We start from the raw sequence: 19,941 nt of genomic DNA on the forward strand, positions 1-19,941 counted from the left end.
CCTTTTCACCTTGTGACAAAAAGGAACTACCAATGAATTACCATTGCATCATGGATCAGACTGATCTCTAAGCCTCGAGTCCAGCATGGAGTAAGAGCGTGTTTCTTCCCCTCACTGAGAAGAACTAGACTAAGCCAAATAATCTCAGTTTCCAAGCATGGAAACCAGTACAGAATTCCCTAGAAATAGCACAGTTTGCTGAAAGATTATGATATCTGTTTAAATTTCTCTCTGCAGTTTTTGTATTAAGACATAGAATAGTTGAGTATCTAAACACACTGCAGTGTTACTCAAAAAGTAACCGACTCAGCATTAAAACAGACTCTTTCACACACCAGTACAACCACAGCCATGCAAAGTTAAGCAGGGGCTAACTCACGCTGCTGTACAGATGCATCCTAGAACGACCAAGTTTTTAGACAATGCTTACCACAACTACTCAGCAGTGAACAGTAGAAAATAGTACATCTGAACATAATATTACACCGTGATATTCTACTCAGCTTGAGGGCAAAAGTAAGCTTTATGATGAGGTCATAAAGCAATTTTTATACTGAATTTATGGGATCATTATAACAGTTATTTCCAGAAGCCAGTGACCGGTTTATTAGGAGACAGCCTGTAGCAAAATTGAAAATGTAGATTGCAGAGAAGTTCAGCTGCAACTGGCAATATCCAAGACTGAAGCACAAAAACTGAAAGGCAAACAAGTGGGGAGGGAAGGTTTAAGCACTAAGACTTACAAATATCTGAACAAGGACATTTCAGAATCAGCAAGAAGAGAAGTGCTGATTTACATTAATTTTCATTTGCAAAAATTCACCTTTATTTGAAGACTAGCTTATGCACAGCATACAGAATTGAAAAATAACTACTCCTCCTGAATATTCAGAACAGACACCTATTGCTAAATCATGAATAAATTACAGCGGAGCATTTCCACCACACATAGAAATTGTTTAAGATCAATCTTGTTTCTTAACTTAAAAACTCCCACTTGCTTGTTACATTAGTCCTTGTCAAACCACTTGAATTGGCTTGACTATTACAAGATAAACGTTAAACAATAATCGAGCAATCATCCTAAACGGCACTGCACAGGACACAGGCAATAAGCCCCGATGTGCCGAATTGTTCTGCAGCAACACAGAGAAATTGAAGTATCTTTTAAGGAGCTTCTGGGGTACTCAAAAAAGGTTCATAAATATCAAGTATTTCGAGACTCGGGCTCAAAGGGAACCTTGGATCACTCCTCTTGTATATATCCATGCTTGCTACATTTCAGACAATAATGTTCTTGCTGAGCAAAAGCCTTTGCATTTGACAGCAAAGATATATATTCATGTACTCTGAAAGACACTCACTCTAAAACCAAGTCAAAACCAAAATACAGCAAAAACCCACCCAAGAAAACTGGACGGGAACACATTCTAATTATATCTTTAAATGCTTAATTGACTTAATTATTTACAATAATTGCCTGACGTTTTATTTGGAATTTGTCTAGCTTTTATTTTAACCTACTGGTGGTTCTTACTTTTCTTCCTACTAAACAGCACTGTCAAAGTGGAGAGAAGTTGCAAACAGATATAAACAGACGGTAATAAATAGAAGGAGACAGCAGGCGGAAAAGCTGGATATAATACTTTACCACGTAACGTAGTCATCTAAACAGACAAATGCTATCTCCTCTGTTATGACAAGTAACTTCTTCAGGTCATTTGGCCAGAATCAACTATTTATGTCCATATCCATAGAGACTTAATTATGTGGATCGTCTGGTGAATCAAAAAATACTTCTAAGATCTTCTAAACAGTTCTGAACTTCATATGCATTTTTAATCCAGGTAGATCAAATGATGGCTTTATAGTAGTTTAATTGGGACAAGCTGGGATAAGATTATTATTCATGAGTATATTAACATGGTAAATAGAAATGGGAATTAAAGAAATTGACATTTGTTTAAAGGGAATGAGCCATGTCATTAAATCACCCTACAGACCGCGATACCTTACTGTGGTCTTCTCTCTCCTCATCTGCAATAGACCAGTCTTACAAAAAATGGAAAAATATAAGTCATATTTTTCCTGTCATGAATGTCATCTGCAAATGTATGATGAGGATGATAATAATTTAAGTAATTAGAAGCATAGTGTTGTAGACTTCCTCCAAAGCTATATCCTGTTGGCTATTTCAACACTCTGATTTTTATTTTTCCCTCTCTTCTAAGCATTACAAGTGCAGGGTTAGTGATTAAGTCTGCTTTAGAATAGATGTTAACACAGTACATTCTTAATTTTGGGCATTCTATGGAAGCTATACAGCAGTCACACAACCCAGGCTAAATACACAGATAAATTTAATGAGCAAGGAACCCCTTGATGCTATTGGAATGCGTATGCTCTATTGAACATAGTCTTGATCACCGGCAAAGTCCTTCCACCACAAAATGCCAATTAATTAAATCAAAATTCATTCCATAAACCTAACAAGAGAATCAAGCATGTGCATTCTTACCAGATTATTTCACTATACACTGTTCAAAACTAAGTTCTTGCTTTAAAGCTCTCCAAAATCCTTGTAACACCATCACATAAGTCACTGTGAATCTGCAACTTCTTGATTGCCAGTACAACTGCTTGAAAAGCAAAAGGTACACCAAAATTTTTTTTCATGTATTTGGTACAAAGAAATTCTGCATTTCTGATTTTTTAGTAAAATTTTAAAATAACATTCCCCTTGATTCCCTAAGTCAGAAGTATCTATTGATCAGATATTCTACACAGTCCATACTTAAAAATTAATGCCAGATATTTACCCACTCAAATATCCAACTGTTTCCTCAATCATGCTGATTTATATTTATGAGCAACTGGGAAATATCTTGCTGTGCCATAAAGTACAAATGAAGGCTTTACTAATTTTTTATCATCTTTCATATGCTGCCGAACCAAATGGTGATGAATTAGCAGTACTAATGGTCCAAAAGAAACACACTTAAAAATTAATAGCACCACCTGTTTATTGATCAAACAGAATTGTAAATAACCTCACCAGGAAGAAAGTAAATTCTCATGCAAAGTGAGTTATTGAGAAAAGCAAAGCCTGTGTTTGCTTCTCGGCCAAAGACATGCTGAGCCAAATAGTGCAGTGTACAACACTCGCTCTGAATTCCGACTGAATGAATTAACGCAGAACACAGATCCATGCAGGAAACGTACCAAATACTGCAAGGCCTGCAAAACATTCACCAAAGCTATGGAAGAGACCAATGAAGTGCTACAGTACATTCTTGACAATCTTCATTATTTTAATCTTGAATTAGATCTTCTGTAAATCTGGGCAGTAGGAAGCTTATTCTTATTTTACTGCTCAAAACATGAAGTTTACATCTTCAAGAGGGAAGATCTTCAACAGAAAAACAAACGCTAGCTTACTCCAGGGAAGAGTCTCTCTCAGTAAGCGCAGTGCAGCTTCTACCGACACAATTGTTCTTTCATCCTGTTCTTTTTATTTATTTTTCCTTTGTCTCTCTCAACTACCCTCTTTTACTACTTACAGCTCTGAAAGACTTACTACTGGAAGTGTGAAGAAAAGACTTTGATCCCAAAATGTTTAGAAGGCACAAATCCTTCTGTACATTTTAATAAAAGAAAACCAAGACTTAATAACAAACAAAGCACCTTCCTACAGAAGAATGCAATATGAGGTGAAGAACTGACAGTTCCTCGAGTGCATCATCCCGATAACCAACTCTATACAATTTCTACTGTTAGTCTGATCTTAGTCTTCACCTTTTTGTTTGGTTGTTCTAATACAACAATCCAAACACAGAACATCAAGCTGTTCCGAAAAAAAACCCCAAAGGGAAATATTTGTGAGACAAAGCTTTATTTTTTAATCACAGAACAAATCATAACACAATACAATGAAAACAACATTTTTTACTTATTTTGAGGTCACTTACTTACCTTCACATGACTGAAGTCACCAACTTTGCTGCTTTCTTGTGGATTAATAGGTTTGGTCTCTACTCTTGGTTTGACAACCTGCCGAAAAGGACTGGAGAGCGGAAGTCCACTAACACTGATTCCATCTACAAACAGAATAAATAAAATTAGTTTTGCTTGTCTAATGTTACATTTTATTCCAATGAATCTATATCTGTATTATAAAAGTGAGAGAAAATACACAAAAAGAAATACTAACATTTTATACAAAAATTCAAAATAAAAGTTAAATATTATTTTGCTATTGTTATCTCTAGAAGCCAAAAAAAAAAATATTCAAACAGGAATATACCAAAAACTCAGTGAAGGTTACAGGAAAGGAAAGCAATTGCATTTGAAATATCACATCATAGATGTCAGAGTTAATAATATAGTTTTAATATTTACAATGTTAAAAAGAACAATAACAGTGTGTGCTTTTCCATTATAATGACCCTATCAACTAGTCAATATCTTTAAACTAACTTCCAATATGAGGCCTGAGGATTCCTTTTTCAAGTATATATTGTGGGGAAAAAAAAAAGAAAACAGAGGAATCATGTTTTGTACATCGACTGATGTAAAAAAAATATATAATGTAATGTATAACAAGGACAGAATGGAAACTAAGGCTTACATTGTAATAGGCAACAAAAAGCTTAGCAGAAATGGGTATCCTTAGAGGAATGTCCTCAATTTGGTATTTACTAGCAGTCTGTGTACTGACATACAGTATAGCAATAGAAGACAATATGATGACTTAGTAGTAATTTTATTGCTGACAAGCTTGTATAACTTGAATGTAAATAAATACGCTGCAGTACATTTGCATTTCTCAACCCACCAAAGCTGCATTCTAAGCACAAACCATTAAAGCATGTGAAAATTACCGTTGAATCAAAAAAAAGTCAGAGGAACAACAAAATTAAAACAATGACCCTTTAATATACATTAAAAACAGATTCACAGTTTTTTATTATGTAGATTTACATCCAAAGTCTAAAGAAGAGCAGGATTTTGTTCTTCTGTGCTCATATTTTCACAGAATGGTTTGGGTTGGAAGGGACCAAGCCTCACTTCACCATCTTTTTTCACCTCCTCCAGTTGTTCTTTTCCAGATTAGCTAGTTAATTAGTTATACATTAAAACAAAAAAAAAACCAACGAATTCCCCAAAACCCCCAAAAAACCAAAACAAAACAAAAAAAAAACAACAATCAAACCTGAGAGCAACCAGAACATGACCAGAACATGTCCACATGGTACTACTTTGAAACAAATGCAGCATCAACCTGCTTTTCCTCATTGTTAGAATTCTTCTTTTAATCTCCATGAACATTCAAATTAAGAGTGTTTTTAATGCTAAATATTAAAACATATTTGTTTCACACAGGTCCACTGAAGAAAAAAAAAAAAACAATCTGCAGCATCTAACTGATAAAAAAGCAGAGGGGGTAAATCTGAACAGCCCAAATAGGGTAGCTACAAACAGGAAGACAATCATGTGAGTTATTATATGACTATCCTGGAAAAATCATCAGCTAAACTTATTATTTTACTGATACTCAACTAAAATTTAAAAAGCCTTTTCTCTTATAATATAACTACATTAAATCATGTCATAATCTAGCCCATGAAGATCAGGGAAATAAAAGGGAGATGAGAGCACCGAACAATTTTATATGGGCTAACAGGTATTTTATTTCTAACTTGCCCAAGAAATAACAAAGTGTCAAACCACTGCTAGATCAGCTCTTAGCATCTCTTAAAAGCCAAGGGATATTAAAGCAAAGATACTTATTAGGCTAAGATTTGAGGCAATAATACAGTAAAAACTTCAAGACAGCTTGCCAGCAAAACTCATCATAAATGTATTTGATTGCAGGCTTTAAAATCCACTCTTTTTTAATGAAAATTAAAAGTTCTACCTGAGGAAAAATATTATTTTCAAATTGACGAATGATTTCTATCCGCTCTATATTTAGAACAAATGTTGACACTGATTGGTGCATAAAATTGGAAAGAAAAACATGAAAACAACCAAGCATGAAACATTGCACAGCATTAGTCAGATTTTCCATTTTATATAACACACAAGTTTCCTTTCTTTTGAGAAAGGAATAGATAATACATTAAATAATATAATGGACATACAACTAATGCTTTTTTTTAATTGCTTTATGTTTAAAAACCTGTTCTATTTTCATTTTCTTGGAGAAGGCGGAGACAAAGGTTAGTTTAAATCTTTTCTCTGGGGAAGAGAGAATTTTTTAATGTCTAAATTGTACCTGCAAAAGGAGGTACGATAGCAAAGCAAACACTGCTTCTGCACTCAACCTTGGCGTACAACACAGAGCCCGGTGCCAGGCACTGTGCTATACTTCAAATGAGTCACCCCTTCACAACTTCGTGCAAGGGGACTTCTCTGCCAAAGGACAAAAAGAAAAAAATTAATGTTCTGCTGCTAGCAATTTTGGTTTAAATTATTTCGCTTTTTCTGCTCTTTGACCAGGCAGCAAAGTTGTTCAGACGTTGTCCACCTCCTCTGCAATACATTAAACAGTCACCAGAGAATGGAGAAACACATTCTGTTAAAAGCCTTGGTAGGCTGCAGAACTTAATGATGGCAGAAGAAAACAAGTAATTCAAAAATTTAGAGTGTCAATGAAGCAGTTCACCAGAAGTTTTAAATTAATTGATATTCACATTTTTTGAGATTTCATATGTTTTATTTTCTCTCATGAACTTTAGAGATTTGAAAATGTTAAATCCTCCAGTTTTCTTTCATCAATCTATAGTGTCAAACTGCTTGAGCAGCCTTTCACTATAAAAAGAACAATTGTCTTTCTACTCTGTCCAGAAATCTTCCTGATTTCTAGAATCCACATTGAATATTTCCATGGTAACAGCACATGACCAACACTTTTTCCATGGTAACTGCAAAAACACAGCTTGCCTTTCCAACATCAGAGCCACTGCTGTCACAACAGAGCAAAATCTCTTACCGGCATTTCCTCTCTGATCTCAAATGTTAAGCAAATTGTCAATTTAACTTCATTAGCCACTTTCACAGCACGCTGCACAGAAGAAATGCACACAATTTGGTATTTGAACCAGGGAAAGTTTACTGAAGAGTTAAACCTGTTACAACTTGATGACTAAGCAAAGAAGAAAGAGGTGGCTTGGGACAGCTTCTGTCCCGCTCCCTTGTAACGCTGTGTTGTACAACGATCACTGGCCTGATCCACGTGACAAAAATATACACGCTTATCAACAAGTGCATCACAACTGCAGTGGTCTCAAATTCTGTGGCAAGTAAAACCTTAAATAACCGTACCACTGAAGCCAGGACACCACGGAAGTTTGTATTCCAAGGCAGCCTACAGGTAACTGGCAAGACGACCTCACGTGAGATTAAAAACAGCGTAAGATTTTAGGTTAAACTGCTTCTTCTCCGCAGAAGAAACACTTACAATCCAATAGCAGTACAAACTTGCTTAGTACTGTTTTCTGAAGACACATGAAATGTACTTAATATCACATATGGAGTGTCTGTGCCCAGGCCTTGGCAGTGGGGCTGCAGGGCAGCCTCTGCCAGGAGAGGCCAGGGCTGCCCCAGGACGGACACAGCCGGTCCCAGCCGGCTCCAACGGCCCCACCGCAGGACACGGGTGAGCCCCTCAGCCAAGCTGGGGGCACCGGGAGGGGCGAAACCGGTTGGGGAAAGGGCCCAAGGGGGCAGAGGCAGAGGAGGAGGAAGGCGAGGAGGGAGCAGCAGCAGAGGGACCCCGAGGGCGCAGGAGGAGGAGGGCAGGAGGTGCTGCAGGCCCGGAGCAGGGATCCCCTGCAGCCCTGCAGAGACCCCGCTGGAGCAGAGAGCCAGCCTGCAGCCCGGGGAGGGCCCCAGGCCGCAGCCGGGGGATATTTCCTGCAGGAGCTGAGGCCCTGGAGAGCCCAGGCGGGAGCAGGGTGTCCCTGCTGGGCTGCAGCCCGGGGAAGGGCCCGCGCTGGAGCAGGGAGAGGTGTGAGGAGGGAGCAGCGGCCCAGAGGAGTTGGGGGTGCAGGGGTGAAGGTGGGAATGGGAAAGGGGCAGGAAGATGTTGTCTTAATGTTTGTGTTTCTGTTCCTCACCACACAGCTCTACTTTCTTTGGCAGTTAATTATGTAATTTCCCCAAGTCAACTCTGGTTTGCCCGTGACAGTAACTGTTAAGTGATCCCAGTCTCTACCTCAGGCCATCAGTTTTCCCATCCTATTTTCTCCCCCTGTCCTGCTCAAAATTAGGAGTCAACAAGTAGCTTCTCTCTTTCTTGAGTGTTTTAACAGTATGAAATAATAACCCAAGAGATATGTTAGAGTTTTTGGAAAGTACACAACCTGAGCATAAAATATGAAAACTAAATGCCCCCTCAACCCATATTTATTTTGTCAATCCATTGCCTGATAGAAATTTCAAAACAAAAAAGCCTCTTGGTAGGCAACCTCTCCTAAGAATACTGTAATAGTTTTAAAATACTTTCAGCATGCAGAAAAAAAGAGAAACAACCAACCAAGATAGGAGAGAGAGTATGCTTGCCAAACCTGAATATACACTTTTTTTCCTAGAAAAAAAAAAAAAAAGAACAGTCTTTTATTCTGCTGAAAATAAGCAGAATTCTAGAAACTTACTGTCTCCAGCAACAAAGAGGGGAATAACACAAGGGTCTAGCCTCAGGCAATATAATCCACATCACCCTTCACACTACAAGTGGGCATTAAGATCACAGAATCATAGAATGGTTTGGGTTGGAAGAGACCTTCAAAGGTCATCCTGCAAGGAGCAGGGACATCTCCAACCACATCATGTTGCTCAGAGCCCCGTCCAACCTGGCCTTGCATGTCTCCAGGGATGGGGCATCCACCACCTCTCTGGGCAACCTGGGACAGTGCTCCACCACCCTCATTGTAAAAAAAATTTTCCTTATATCCAGTCTGAATCTGCTTCCCTCTATTTTAAAACCATTAGCACTCGTCCTATCACAGCAGGCTAAGCACGTCTTTGAGAGTCCATTATGTTTAAAGAGGATGGTAATAATAATTAACAATAGCAAATGCAGTATAAGTATGGATTCCTTCTTGAGGCTAGCAAACTAACTAAGCTAGTAGTGGAAGTTAAATTTAGAATAAGGGTGAATGCAACGAAAGGGAGCAAATGAAGTGTAAAGAAATTAATAATCAAGACTAGAGATTATTTATGTACGCTACATTAGATGCTAAAATAAAGTGGCTTAGCAAGAAAACAGTGTAACAGGATGGCAAGTCAATTAGCCTATATGTGCCAATCATAAATTTACTGCTATTCGCCTCATGTCTATTTTATCTATTTACATTGTAAAGATTTGGGGGCTGAAATACCTCTTACTACATGTCTGTATAGCTGCTGGTACAACTGATATACACTAAAGTCCTATGGCACTTATATATTGTTAAAAAAAAAAAACAAACAACATTCTGCATCAGTCAAATTATAAACCAAAATTATTTATCTAGATTAAAAGGCAGCTGGAAGAGAAAAGGGCATCTTATCGTCTGTAAATCAGAATTCAAGAAGAACTCTGTAAGAGAAGGCCTCAAAAAATTAAGAATATTTTTGAAGTAATATGGTGATGAGTTTCTGAAGAACACAGAAGCATCTGTACTTGAAAAAAAAAAATAAAACAAATCGCAAACCTCATTTAGTCAGATTAACCGTGCAGCCAAAATGAAAACTGACATCTTCAAACTGCAGAGACAAAAAACTTCTTGGAAATGAAGTCATTAGAAAAAATACTCTGAATGATTAACTGTAATAACGGCAACCAAGCATAGTAACATGTGAATGATCGTATTGAAATACCTCTGAGGACTTCCATCATCATCATCAGTAACACAATTATCCTAACAGAGTCCTCTAGGCTACTCAGTTTTTCAGAAGACCTGTCAAGACTACATTTAAATTCAAAACCAGGTATCTTATGAACAAAGAAATATATTGTCTATACACTATGTTAGTGTAGGAACATTTTAAGTAGATAAAATATAGCCGTTCAAACAGAAAAGAAACCGAGTGAGCATGAAACAGATAACGGCCTTGTATACTAATACTGAAAAACACTCCAGATCAATGCTTTTAGAAATACGCTGTTATTCCTCTGCAACCTTTTCTCCCCCAGAGAAGGGGAGGAGAGACTTAAGGCATAGATTTGCTTCTCTCTTAGCATGCAATTAATTAGTTCCTTTGATGAGTTTATGAATTTAAATATTCTCACACCTGTCTTTAGGTTCCCTATACACTGAATGAATGAACACTAATATTTTACATAACGAAGTACTCATTGTAGATTAATTCATTAACTTTGCAAAACATCATCCCCACGTAACAGAAGCTTTTTTAAAAGACTGCTTTCCCACTAACAAGTTACCATTTACAATGCAATCCAGAAAAACCAGCTATCGTTTTTTTCCCATTTACCATCAGGGAAATACTAGATTTCAGAAATTAAAGTATAATGACTGGGAAGGAGAATTGATTATCCTTATAACGTGAGCATCTCGTTGACCTCTTTGATTTAACCGGTGACAGAGACCTTAAGCCTGGCTGTACCAAGCAGAAGAAGTACTTCCTCCTAGTGCAACAACCTTAGAATCAAATTAAATACACACACGGGCTTTCCCGACCAGGGAACCGAGAACGTATGTTCTTGGAGGAACCTTGAACTACCCAGCTGAGAGACCGGAGATACAAAAGTTAATTTGCATTTGCACCAAACAGATCTCCCTAAGTCTTGGTCAATTGCCTTCAAGACATAAGCCTGATCTTCTTAATCCTAATTAATGAAGTGTCTCTAGAACACCTGCCCAGCTGTTCAAAGTGTTTGTAAAGTAATTAATTTCAAAGGTAATAAACCAAGGCAATCCAGATTGGGACAAGAACCCTAAATGATGTGCTTTAATAAGATGCGCATTCTTCTGCAATGTTATTTGGTATGTTATTAGGCTGTATTTGCATAAACCCAATTCCCAGCATGGAAGCCTATACAACACAGCCAGAATGGCATGTTCCTGACATCACAGCTGGGACCTTACGAAACTTAATGACTGGGCAATAAAATGTCAAATGAAATTCAGTATAAATAAATGGGAAAAAATAAACCCTAAACTTCTATGTGAAGTAAGAAACACTCAGCATATCCTTACTGTTTAGGAGCAAGATACTGGAGCTATGGTTCACAGATTCATGAATCTAGAAACTCAATGCTCAGCAAGAGTCAAAGAAGCAAATGATGAGTTGTGCATTATTGCATTATTATAAGGAAAGTGATCTAAAACAAAATAAAGAGCATCATTAGGTCACTGCAGAAATACAGAGATCACCTTTCAAATAGCGTGCACAGCCTACCTCAGACATACAGAACTGAAAGGGTTCAAAGGGACAACAAGACTGATCAACGTACGGAACTGCTTCCGTAACAGGGACAACTAAGCCAGTTCGAAATCTTCAGTCTGTGAAAGAGACCACTGGGGCAATAACATGAGGAAATGTATAAAATCATGAGTGTAGGCAAGATGTTTAGAAGATCAAATTATAGAACAGATCTACTGTTAGACGTCTCTTGCAATACAAGAACCAGGTGATATCAGGACACCAGTACGTACAAAGCTGCTAAAAGTAATTTAGCTGTGCTGCTTCTTGCCGCAGCATGTACAGTGCTGACGGAGAGAATGAAGAATTTTATGAATGAGAAACCCACTAAGGATGACTAACTGCCTAAAAACAGAGAACTCTTATCAGGCTCTTGGAGCTCCTGACCTAATAACAGTTGGAGCCCAAAAGCCTCAAGGAAAGCAGTGTGTACATGATGCTCCCCATATTCTCCCACAGCCATCTGCTCTTAGCCACTGTCACGGCCAGGATATTGGACTAGACGGTGATTGATCTGATACTGTACAGCCACTCATGTGTTTTTGTTTCCTTTAATCTAGTAGAAGATCTAACATTTTTCCTTACGAGACAGTATACCATCAACACACAAGAATTAGATCAGCAATTTTGATTGATAACTTAGTTTACTTTCCAATTGGGTAAGTGTATCATCAGAAACATCAGTAATTTATCCTTTCTGTACTATGTTCTTATTACAAACCGTAAAAAGAAACAATTTCAGCAGCAAATGAAAACAGATCAAAGTAACAGATGCCCTGCTAAGGGCATTACTTTCAAAAGACAGAAGTATTTTGATCATCATTGTAAATCAAGTCTTCAAAAGAAAAAGGCACCATAGCCACCATATGATTAAAAGTCATGTCATAGTTGCCATTGATTTTTCCAGTTCTTCACATCAGGACTACTGCACCTGCCTTTTTAGAAAATACAATATTTGTAAAGTTAAAAGCAATATAGAAAGATTACAGTAGCAAGTAAAAATGTCAATGTTCCTGGCGTCTTTAATATTACTTTCAAAGTACACAGAGCACATAGCACCCAGAGATACTGAAGTTCTAAAGAAACACTAACGGATGCTACTCCTTCATCATCACTGAATGAGAAAAGGTTTAATTGCTTCCAGGCTTCAGTTACACAACCTTTCAATGAAGCTGTAGGCAGAAATAACAAAGTAAAAATGCTGTTGCAAGACTTTGTTTGTATGTGGTCCCATACAAGTTAGATACAGGTAAAAAAAATAGAGGCCCGAATCCACTATTCCACAAATCTCCTATGTCAGTACCGAGAAGTAAGCATGTTACCTTCTCCCTCTACAGAATATCTTGCTTGTATGTTATTTCATCTGAAAAACTGCTGGGCAAGTGCAGCTTCAGAGTGCCTTTAAAGCTTTTCTGAGACAGTGCAAATGAAGGAAATTTATATATATATATATATACATATATATATATATACACACACACATTTATATTTGGAAGTTAGAAAAATGAAATCAACAGAACTGGCACTAAAGACCGTAATGTCTAGCTTTTAAAATACTGAGGTTCATAATTATTTTTCAAGTTCTATTGATTTCATTGATCAAGTTCCTTCTCATTTCCATGCCTTTGATTTCGTTCCTATTAACGTTAACCTGTCCACAAATAAAAGCTAAGTTTCCAAAGTTCAATTTAAATTTTCAATCGACTGGCCTATACCTTTTCCATACAATGTAATAGATAATGAGATGAATTATGATCTAAGAAAAGTTCTTATAAAATAAGCAAGCAATAAGCCATTGGAATTTCCATGGAAAAGAGGAAAAGGTCATCTATCTACAGGGTACATGAGGATGAAGAGTTCAGAGATGTGTAAGTAATGCAGTATCATCTGCTCCTGAAACAGTAAAATCATCCTACAGCCAGTGTCGGATCTGCTCCCCAAGTTCTGTGAATTTGTAGCACAAACTTGTGCTGTATGGAATTACATTTCCAATCAAGGGCATTTCTCAAAGCCTCAGTTCCTTGGCAGTTGTGTTTACTATCAGGGTGCAGTCTTCCTCCACCAGCAGCTTTTTCAAAAAGCTCTACAGTAAACCTTAGTGTAGCAACAATATGGGTTTTGTGCAGTTAAATTCTAAAATATTTTTACAGTTTATTTACAATTTTACACCAAGGAGGCTTAAAAAAAAAAAAAAAAAAGAAGAAGTCTTAATCTTTACTAACAAACATCATAATTTCTGTCTAAATGCATTTGCAAAATAACTCACAGAACTCGGTCCCATTCCACTTGAATAAGCTATGCATATGATTTTGTTGTACCTTTTCTATATTGAAAGTATTTATTTTTTAAAGGTTAATTATACCGATAATGCATACCTGCAACTGGATCCTGGGAAACAGTCCAAATAATGATTACTTTTTTTTTTTTTTAACATGAATATCTTGATTTGTCAAGTTAATTCAATCTGTGCAAATACATCAGGCAATTGAAAAAATACAGAGTATAGCAATTACTCCAGCAAGACTCTGTGTTTATTATAAAAAGGAAATCCTTACTACAAGTATCTGGTATTTGTAATTCCAGATAATTCTAATACAAGCACACAAAGTTTTTGATTCAAAGTTTAAGGACATGAAACTTTCTTGACAGTACAAACACTATGGGGATTATGCCCCACACTGCAGTTATGTCACTTCTGGCAAAGCTGCAGTCAGCCACGATTGAGAATTCTACAGTCTTGGATAACTACATGTTATCCATTGGATAACTTAACATTATCTCTCTTTAAGTACCCGCTGATATTTGCAAACTCTTTATCTTCGTAAGATAAGGATACAAGGAGACACATCAAAAACATTCTCTGTCAAGAAAGATTTTAAAAAATAGCAGGGCAAGGTCTCATGTTGGGAAAGTCTGGCCAGGCTATCACGCCCATAGTTGTCACAAAAAGTCAGTCTTCAATCCACACAGCTGGCTGAACAGTTGTCTTTGCATTACAAATATGAAAACGCACAGCCACATCACACACTGTATTTAAAAATGAATGGAACAACAACTGCATAACGGTTACTCAGAAGTACGTACAAGCCTTTTAAACAAGGAGAAGGAGAAATTAAAAACTCACCGTCACTGAGATCTTGCAGAAGGTTTTCTTGGCATGAAAAGTCCAGCTTCACTTTAATGTTTACAGTAAATGTTGCAGTCTTTCCAGGTTTCAGAGGAAACTGGGAGAGAGTATCTTCTAGCTTCCAACTCAAGAAGTCTCCATACAGCTTCTCTGTATTAAAATAAGTAAATATTTCATGAGCAAACCCTTGTATTAAGGAAGTTTAAGTTTATAACTGATGTAGAGAGTATTATTTGATTTGTTATTTTCTGTTTAAATTCCAAAATATTTACAATTAAGGCATTATAAATTAATGTAACACTAGAAAGATATTAGAGAGGTTACTGACACTGACCTGGAAGCATGTAGATCACAAAGCTCAAAATATGAATTTAAGTGAAGACGACCACTACCAGGAAAAAAAAATACTGCACAACAGGCAGCATTAAATACACACTTTGAATAGAGCCTGAAGGGGATCAAAAAGTTCATAGAGTTTTGAATCATACAGACTGCAGCTCAGGGAATGTCACATGAATGCAAAAGCATTTCATCAAAATATTACACCAAAATAAATCAGTCACAATTCTGAAGCACCTGCAACTTCATTATTTAGTTACTTATTCAGCAATGGAGAAGACTAGGAAGACTATTGGCTTTCATTATTTTATAAAATAAAGTCCTTTGTCAACAATGAGAAGCAAAAAGTGTACAAGACTCAAACACTAAGGATGTCATACAGGAGAGTTTGTGTTAAAAGATATTTCTTTGATAAATTATTTATCATTGGTCCATATGAGATAGGGCATCTGTAATTACTAGCTCCTGTCTCCTAAGCCTAACATGCCACAAGATAAATTGAGGGGGGAAAAAAAAAATATATATATTTACTGTTCATCAATACATTTGAGACACTTTATCCAGTTATTCAGTCTCTTTAGTACTCCAGTAACATCGAAAGATTCATCTTGAAAAGAAGAGGAGCAGAGGGTTAAGCCTGCCTCAGGAAGAAGGGCGAGTTAGTTATGTGCTATTTCAAGCTCTGAAGTACGCCAAAAGCTAAGAGTCATGGACATTTAAGTACCTTCAGCAAAAGCAAACAAAAAAGTAGTATTTATGAACTTGATGCAAGATAAAAATATTTTTTTTTTTAGAACAACAGAAAAGGTTGTTACATACTAGAATGGTACAATAACACAGTGACTTCTTCTGAATTAATCTTACTTCAGATACTAAATAGACACAAGGAATGTCTGCTAATGCGTTATTTCTTTTATGCACTTCATGAATGATCCCGGGGTGGGGGGGGGGGGGAGAACACCAAAATAAAACAAAAAAAAAACAGGTCACCATTTGGAAGGATACTGAGAGCAGGTCAAAGCAGGGACATTCTGCCACTGTATAAAACCTTGGTGTGCTCACATCCTAAAGGTTGTTTGCCGATTTGATCTCTAGATTGCAAGGTATCCACCACCTTTTTTTAAAATGAGGAACTGTGGCGTGTGGACACTAGAATTACAGGGTTAAAAGCACTAATACTTCATCAGCTTGTAGACAGTGTACCAAAATCATTATTAATCTTCCTTTGAGAGTGGGGAAAAACAGCCTCTTTCAAATTGAGGAGGCCATCCAGAATACTTCGAATTCAGACCTGGTAGACAGAAAAGAACTTGCAGGACTTGTTACATTCTCTACAATGTAAACGTCTCTAGCAGAGTTTCCTCCAGGCAGCTAGAAGGATCCCTAAAAGGAGCGGGGGAGCGGAGGGGGAAGCTCTAAAATCATGAACCATTTGACATTTATCCTACAAGTGAAAAAAAGACTTGGTAAGAATCATACAAAATCATGACCTCGGTCAGCCAGCACCGGCAGAGAGGATGTGACTTGAGCTGAAAAAGCCAGATAGTAAAACCACAGCAGCTGGACTGGGGCTGGATTACCAACACTCCTCGTAGTCCTACCTTCACAAGGACTTTCTGACTAACTGGAGAAAAGCCTGCCTGCATTCACAACTCTCAGGAACATAACCCTACTCCAATCTGAAAGACTTCACAGTTTTGTTTAGGAAAAAAAAGATCTAAAAAAATAGATCTACTCCAGGATACTCACAGTTCTTCAAATGGATTACCTGGTCCTCAGAGGAGATTTTTCATTTGTGGTCTGGCACAGCTAAACAGCTAAGACCGCAATCAGATGTGTTCAAAGATATGGGAAGAGTACAGCTAGACAGGTGAATTTACTTCTCTACATTTCAATTCCAGAGGTCAATCACTTCTAAGAAAGACCAATGAGGTTTTGCTTCATCATCAAAGTTCAGTGTGTGCAGCTGGTGCGCACTACTAGAGCCTAAAAACCTGTGAAGCTACCAAGAACACCTGGCACGCTCTTCTCAGTGCTTCAAGTTTGAAACCATCAGTGTCACTTTTGCTCCTGAGCGGATCAAACACTGGGTGATCAAAGCTTTTAGAGCACACCCCCTCACTGAGGCATAACAAGCCTCTGACAAGAGCTGGCAGGAGATAAAGGATGGAAAGGCATCCCCCTTTGCACAGGTCATCATTCTAAAAAAAATGTATTAGACCATCTGACCGGGTGAGGGTCAGTATGAGGTGATACAGAATTGACCTTGACAGTGTACATATGATGTCCAACCTACAGATACCACCGCCTGGCAGACAGAGCAGTGCAATGAGACATTAAAAGACACGTCAGACAGGTTTACTGTGGCAGCATGACAAGTCCTTTTTGCTGGATTTGCCTCAGGATCTGTTCCATGACGCATGGCTGCTAAAGGACTCGAAAATCCTGTCCTTTATGAACCGCACAGAGTGAGCTGCAATTTCTGCTCATTTCTGAGGGCCAAAGTGGAAAAGCTAAATAGCTGCATCTGAAAGAAACAGAAGACAGCAAGTAAGGGAAGGCAAGTTTGCAAGCCTGCTCTCCAGAGGTTCTCATTACGAAGATACCATTGAAAATAATGCCAAAGAAGTGGGCTTCCTCAAGAAGAGTGACTGGCTATAGCTAACGTAACGAAGGAGGGAGGCCAGGTCACTGCACCACAACAGGCTAATCCCATCCAGTAATTTTCACCAAAAAAAAATAAGAATGGTTGCAATTTACAGCACTTATCTTTGTGCTAGAAGTTGTGAACCCAGAAACAGAAGGTAAAGAAATGGAAGTCAGGCAGGCAGACATGCAGCAGCTGCAAAAGATTTATGAGTAACTGCCAAGACTGAAAGAACCAAAGTAAATCAGGTGAAACCAAAGATGACTGAAAGTTCTTTGTGTTTGGCTGAAACTGGACAACAGCTTCTCATGGGCTCCCAAGTTGACAGGTGAGCTGTGGTCATGGCAGATGAAGATGCCTAACAGCTTTCAAGGAGACCTTGAGCAGTTTAAATCACAGGCACATTTCAGCTGAGGAGTACTACAGAACACTCAAGAGACAACTTTTTAATGCACTACAGATACTTCATAAGCATCTGCATACGCTCTCAACTTGATATATAACATCAGGTCAAGAGTTTGTGTTGCTAGTAGAGATGGTTTAATGTCACGTTCACATCATGCAGTATTCACTGACCAAATTGAGCTGCCAACGTGACAAATCTTTAGTTCCTGTTGATCACCAGGATCATCTCACATGCCGCACTGTACCATGAGTCCACTCTTATGCATGTTTCAATTTACGATAATAACTAAAATGGAAGAGAGGCCATCAAAAAAGGCAAAGGTTCATCCTTCGCAAGACCTACATGCAATCACATTTCAAGTAACGTAATTATTACATGTTCAATGTGGACCATTAGTTCTTTTGTCACAGATAATTTTTTTCAGTGCTTTACATCGTACCCACAGCGCACAGTCATACACAAAGTCATACTTAAGTATGGCTTTTCCTCCAATAACATGGTCCATCTCGAGCGTACGGTTCCAAATACAGGGGTGCATTTCACTTCTGTGAGACAGTGCAAGAAACTGAAGATTCTGCTTGACAGGACACTGGATAACCTAATCTCAAGTTTTGCTTTCAAAAGAAGGTTGTTTAAGATGATTTCCAGAGGTCCCTGCCCACGCAGACTTCTACGATTCTATTATTCTGACAGCATGGTTCTCTCACTCTCAGAACAAATATCATTTGGTGCCTCTCAAAATTTGCTCTCATTTCTATTTTTCCAAAATGGAAAAAGTGTTTAGGGATTTAAGTGCTGCATTTTTTTTTAGTATGTATATTTATAACTTACTCATCAGAAGTTTTCCTTTTTCTAATAAAGAAAATTACCACGCTTAATAACATCTAAGAGACTGTCAAATACACAGAGGCTTCATTATAAACATTTTCTATAGAGAAAGAAAATGAAAGGTGAAGTAAAATTAAACTTTTACTGAACTCATAGCTCAGTGTATCAACTTTCCTCCTTTTTCTCCATCGTGTTTAACAGAAGTTGTAACTGAGAGATGATGGTTTTAACGTTGCCAAGAGTCTCTCTTCCAAAATTCTGAACCAATTAACTGCATAATGTTACGCACTAGGAGTCTGATTAACATCTGATTCGGAGGCCCATATATTCCACCATTTAATACATTTCATTACATAAACTTCACCATTTCATGTGTGCACTGTATTTGGTCTTTCTGTTACATACATACAGCACCTAGCACGTTGGAATTACTTAAATTCAGTAAATCCATACTGAACAGTAAGTCATCATACATTTATCTACTAAAATTATTCTTGGTAACGAGTCTCAGATAGAAAAAAATCTGTTCTCAGATGATTGGCAACTCCTGTTCTCTCAGGTTGCAGAGAAGAAAAAAAAAAAAAATAAAATCACATCACGAGCTCAAATACTGAAATGAACAAAAAACACCAGGTATCACTCTGACAGAATAAAACCTGCAGTTCCTCTGTTAATACTATTTTCATAACGATGCCTCAGAGGACAAACCAGAAACGAAAAATGCATCACAAAACAAAAGCAAGATTCACTTATCAGACTACTTCTCAATACTAATACGTACAGAGTATTTTAGGAGAAATAAGTGGAAGCAGGAGATGCACTGTATTTCTTCCATAGCTTCTTTTAAATCACATTAATTTATTTTATTTATTGCGTTCTTTTTAAAGTCTTTTATTACATTTTTTTCTTATTGCTCACTGAGTGAGACAGAGGTAGACTTATTTACTTCCACTCCCTCATGTAGAGCAACATTACTGCTAACAGTAGTTTATTTAATTAACTAATCAGTGTATTTAGACATAAGGAGAAAACAATTTAGACCCACAATTCTTGCTTTTTACTAGTTACTGCCTCAGGATTTATTTTCACAAATAACATTAAAATGAAATCTAGATTTCCAAAAAATCAGGTGACCTTTTGACACACAGATGGTTCTACAATTTC

General features: G+C 37.5%; 1 protein-coding gene across 5 annotated transcripts in view; it reads right to left on the minus strand.

Moving 5' to 3' along the window:
- TRAPPC9 (trafficking protein particle complex subunit 9) overlaps positions 1-19,941 on the minus strand; it is a 482,809-nt gene that overhangs the window by 391,710 nt on the left and 71,158 nt on the right. For all 5 annotated transcript variants that reach the window (XM_086741312.1, XM_086741311.1, XM_086741313.1 and 2 more), the window contains 2 exons: positions 14,555-14,707; positions 3,973-4,097 (listed from right to left, as the gene is read on the minus strand). In XM_086741312.1, coding sequence (XP_086597438.1) covers positions 3,973-4,097; positions 14,555-14,707 — 278 coding nt within the window. The remainder of the gene's footprint in view (positions 1-3,972; positions 4,098-14,554; positions 14,708-19,941) is intronic.

Source organism: Chlamydotis macqueenii, chromosome 2 (assembly GCF_036417535.1).
Source record: "Chlamydotis macqueenii isolate bChlMac1 chromosome 2, bChlMac1.mat, whole genome shotgun sequence".
Classification (NCBI taxonomy): domain Eukaryota; kingdom Metazoa; phylum Chordata; class Aves; order Otidiformes; family Otididae; genus Chlamydotis; species Chlamydotis macqueenii.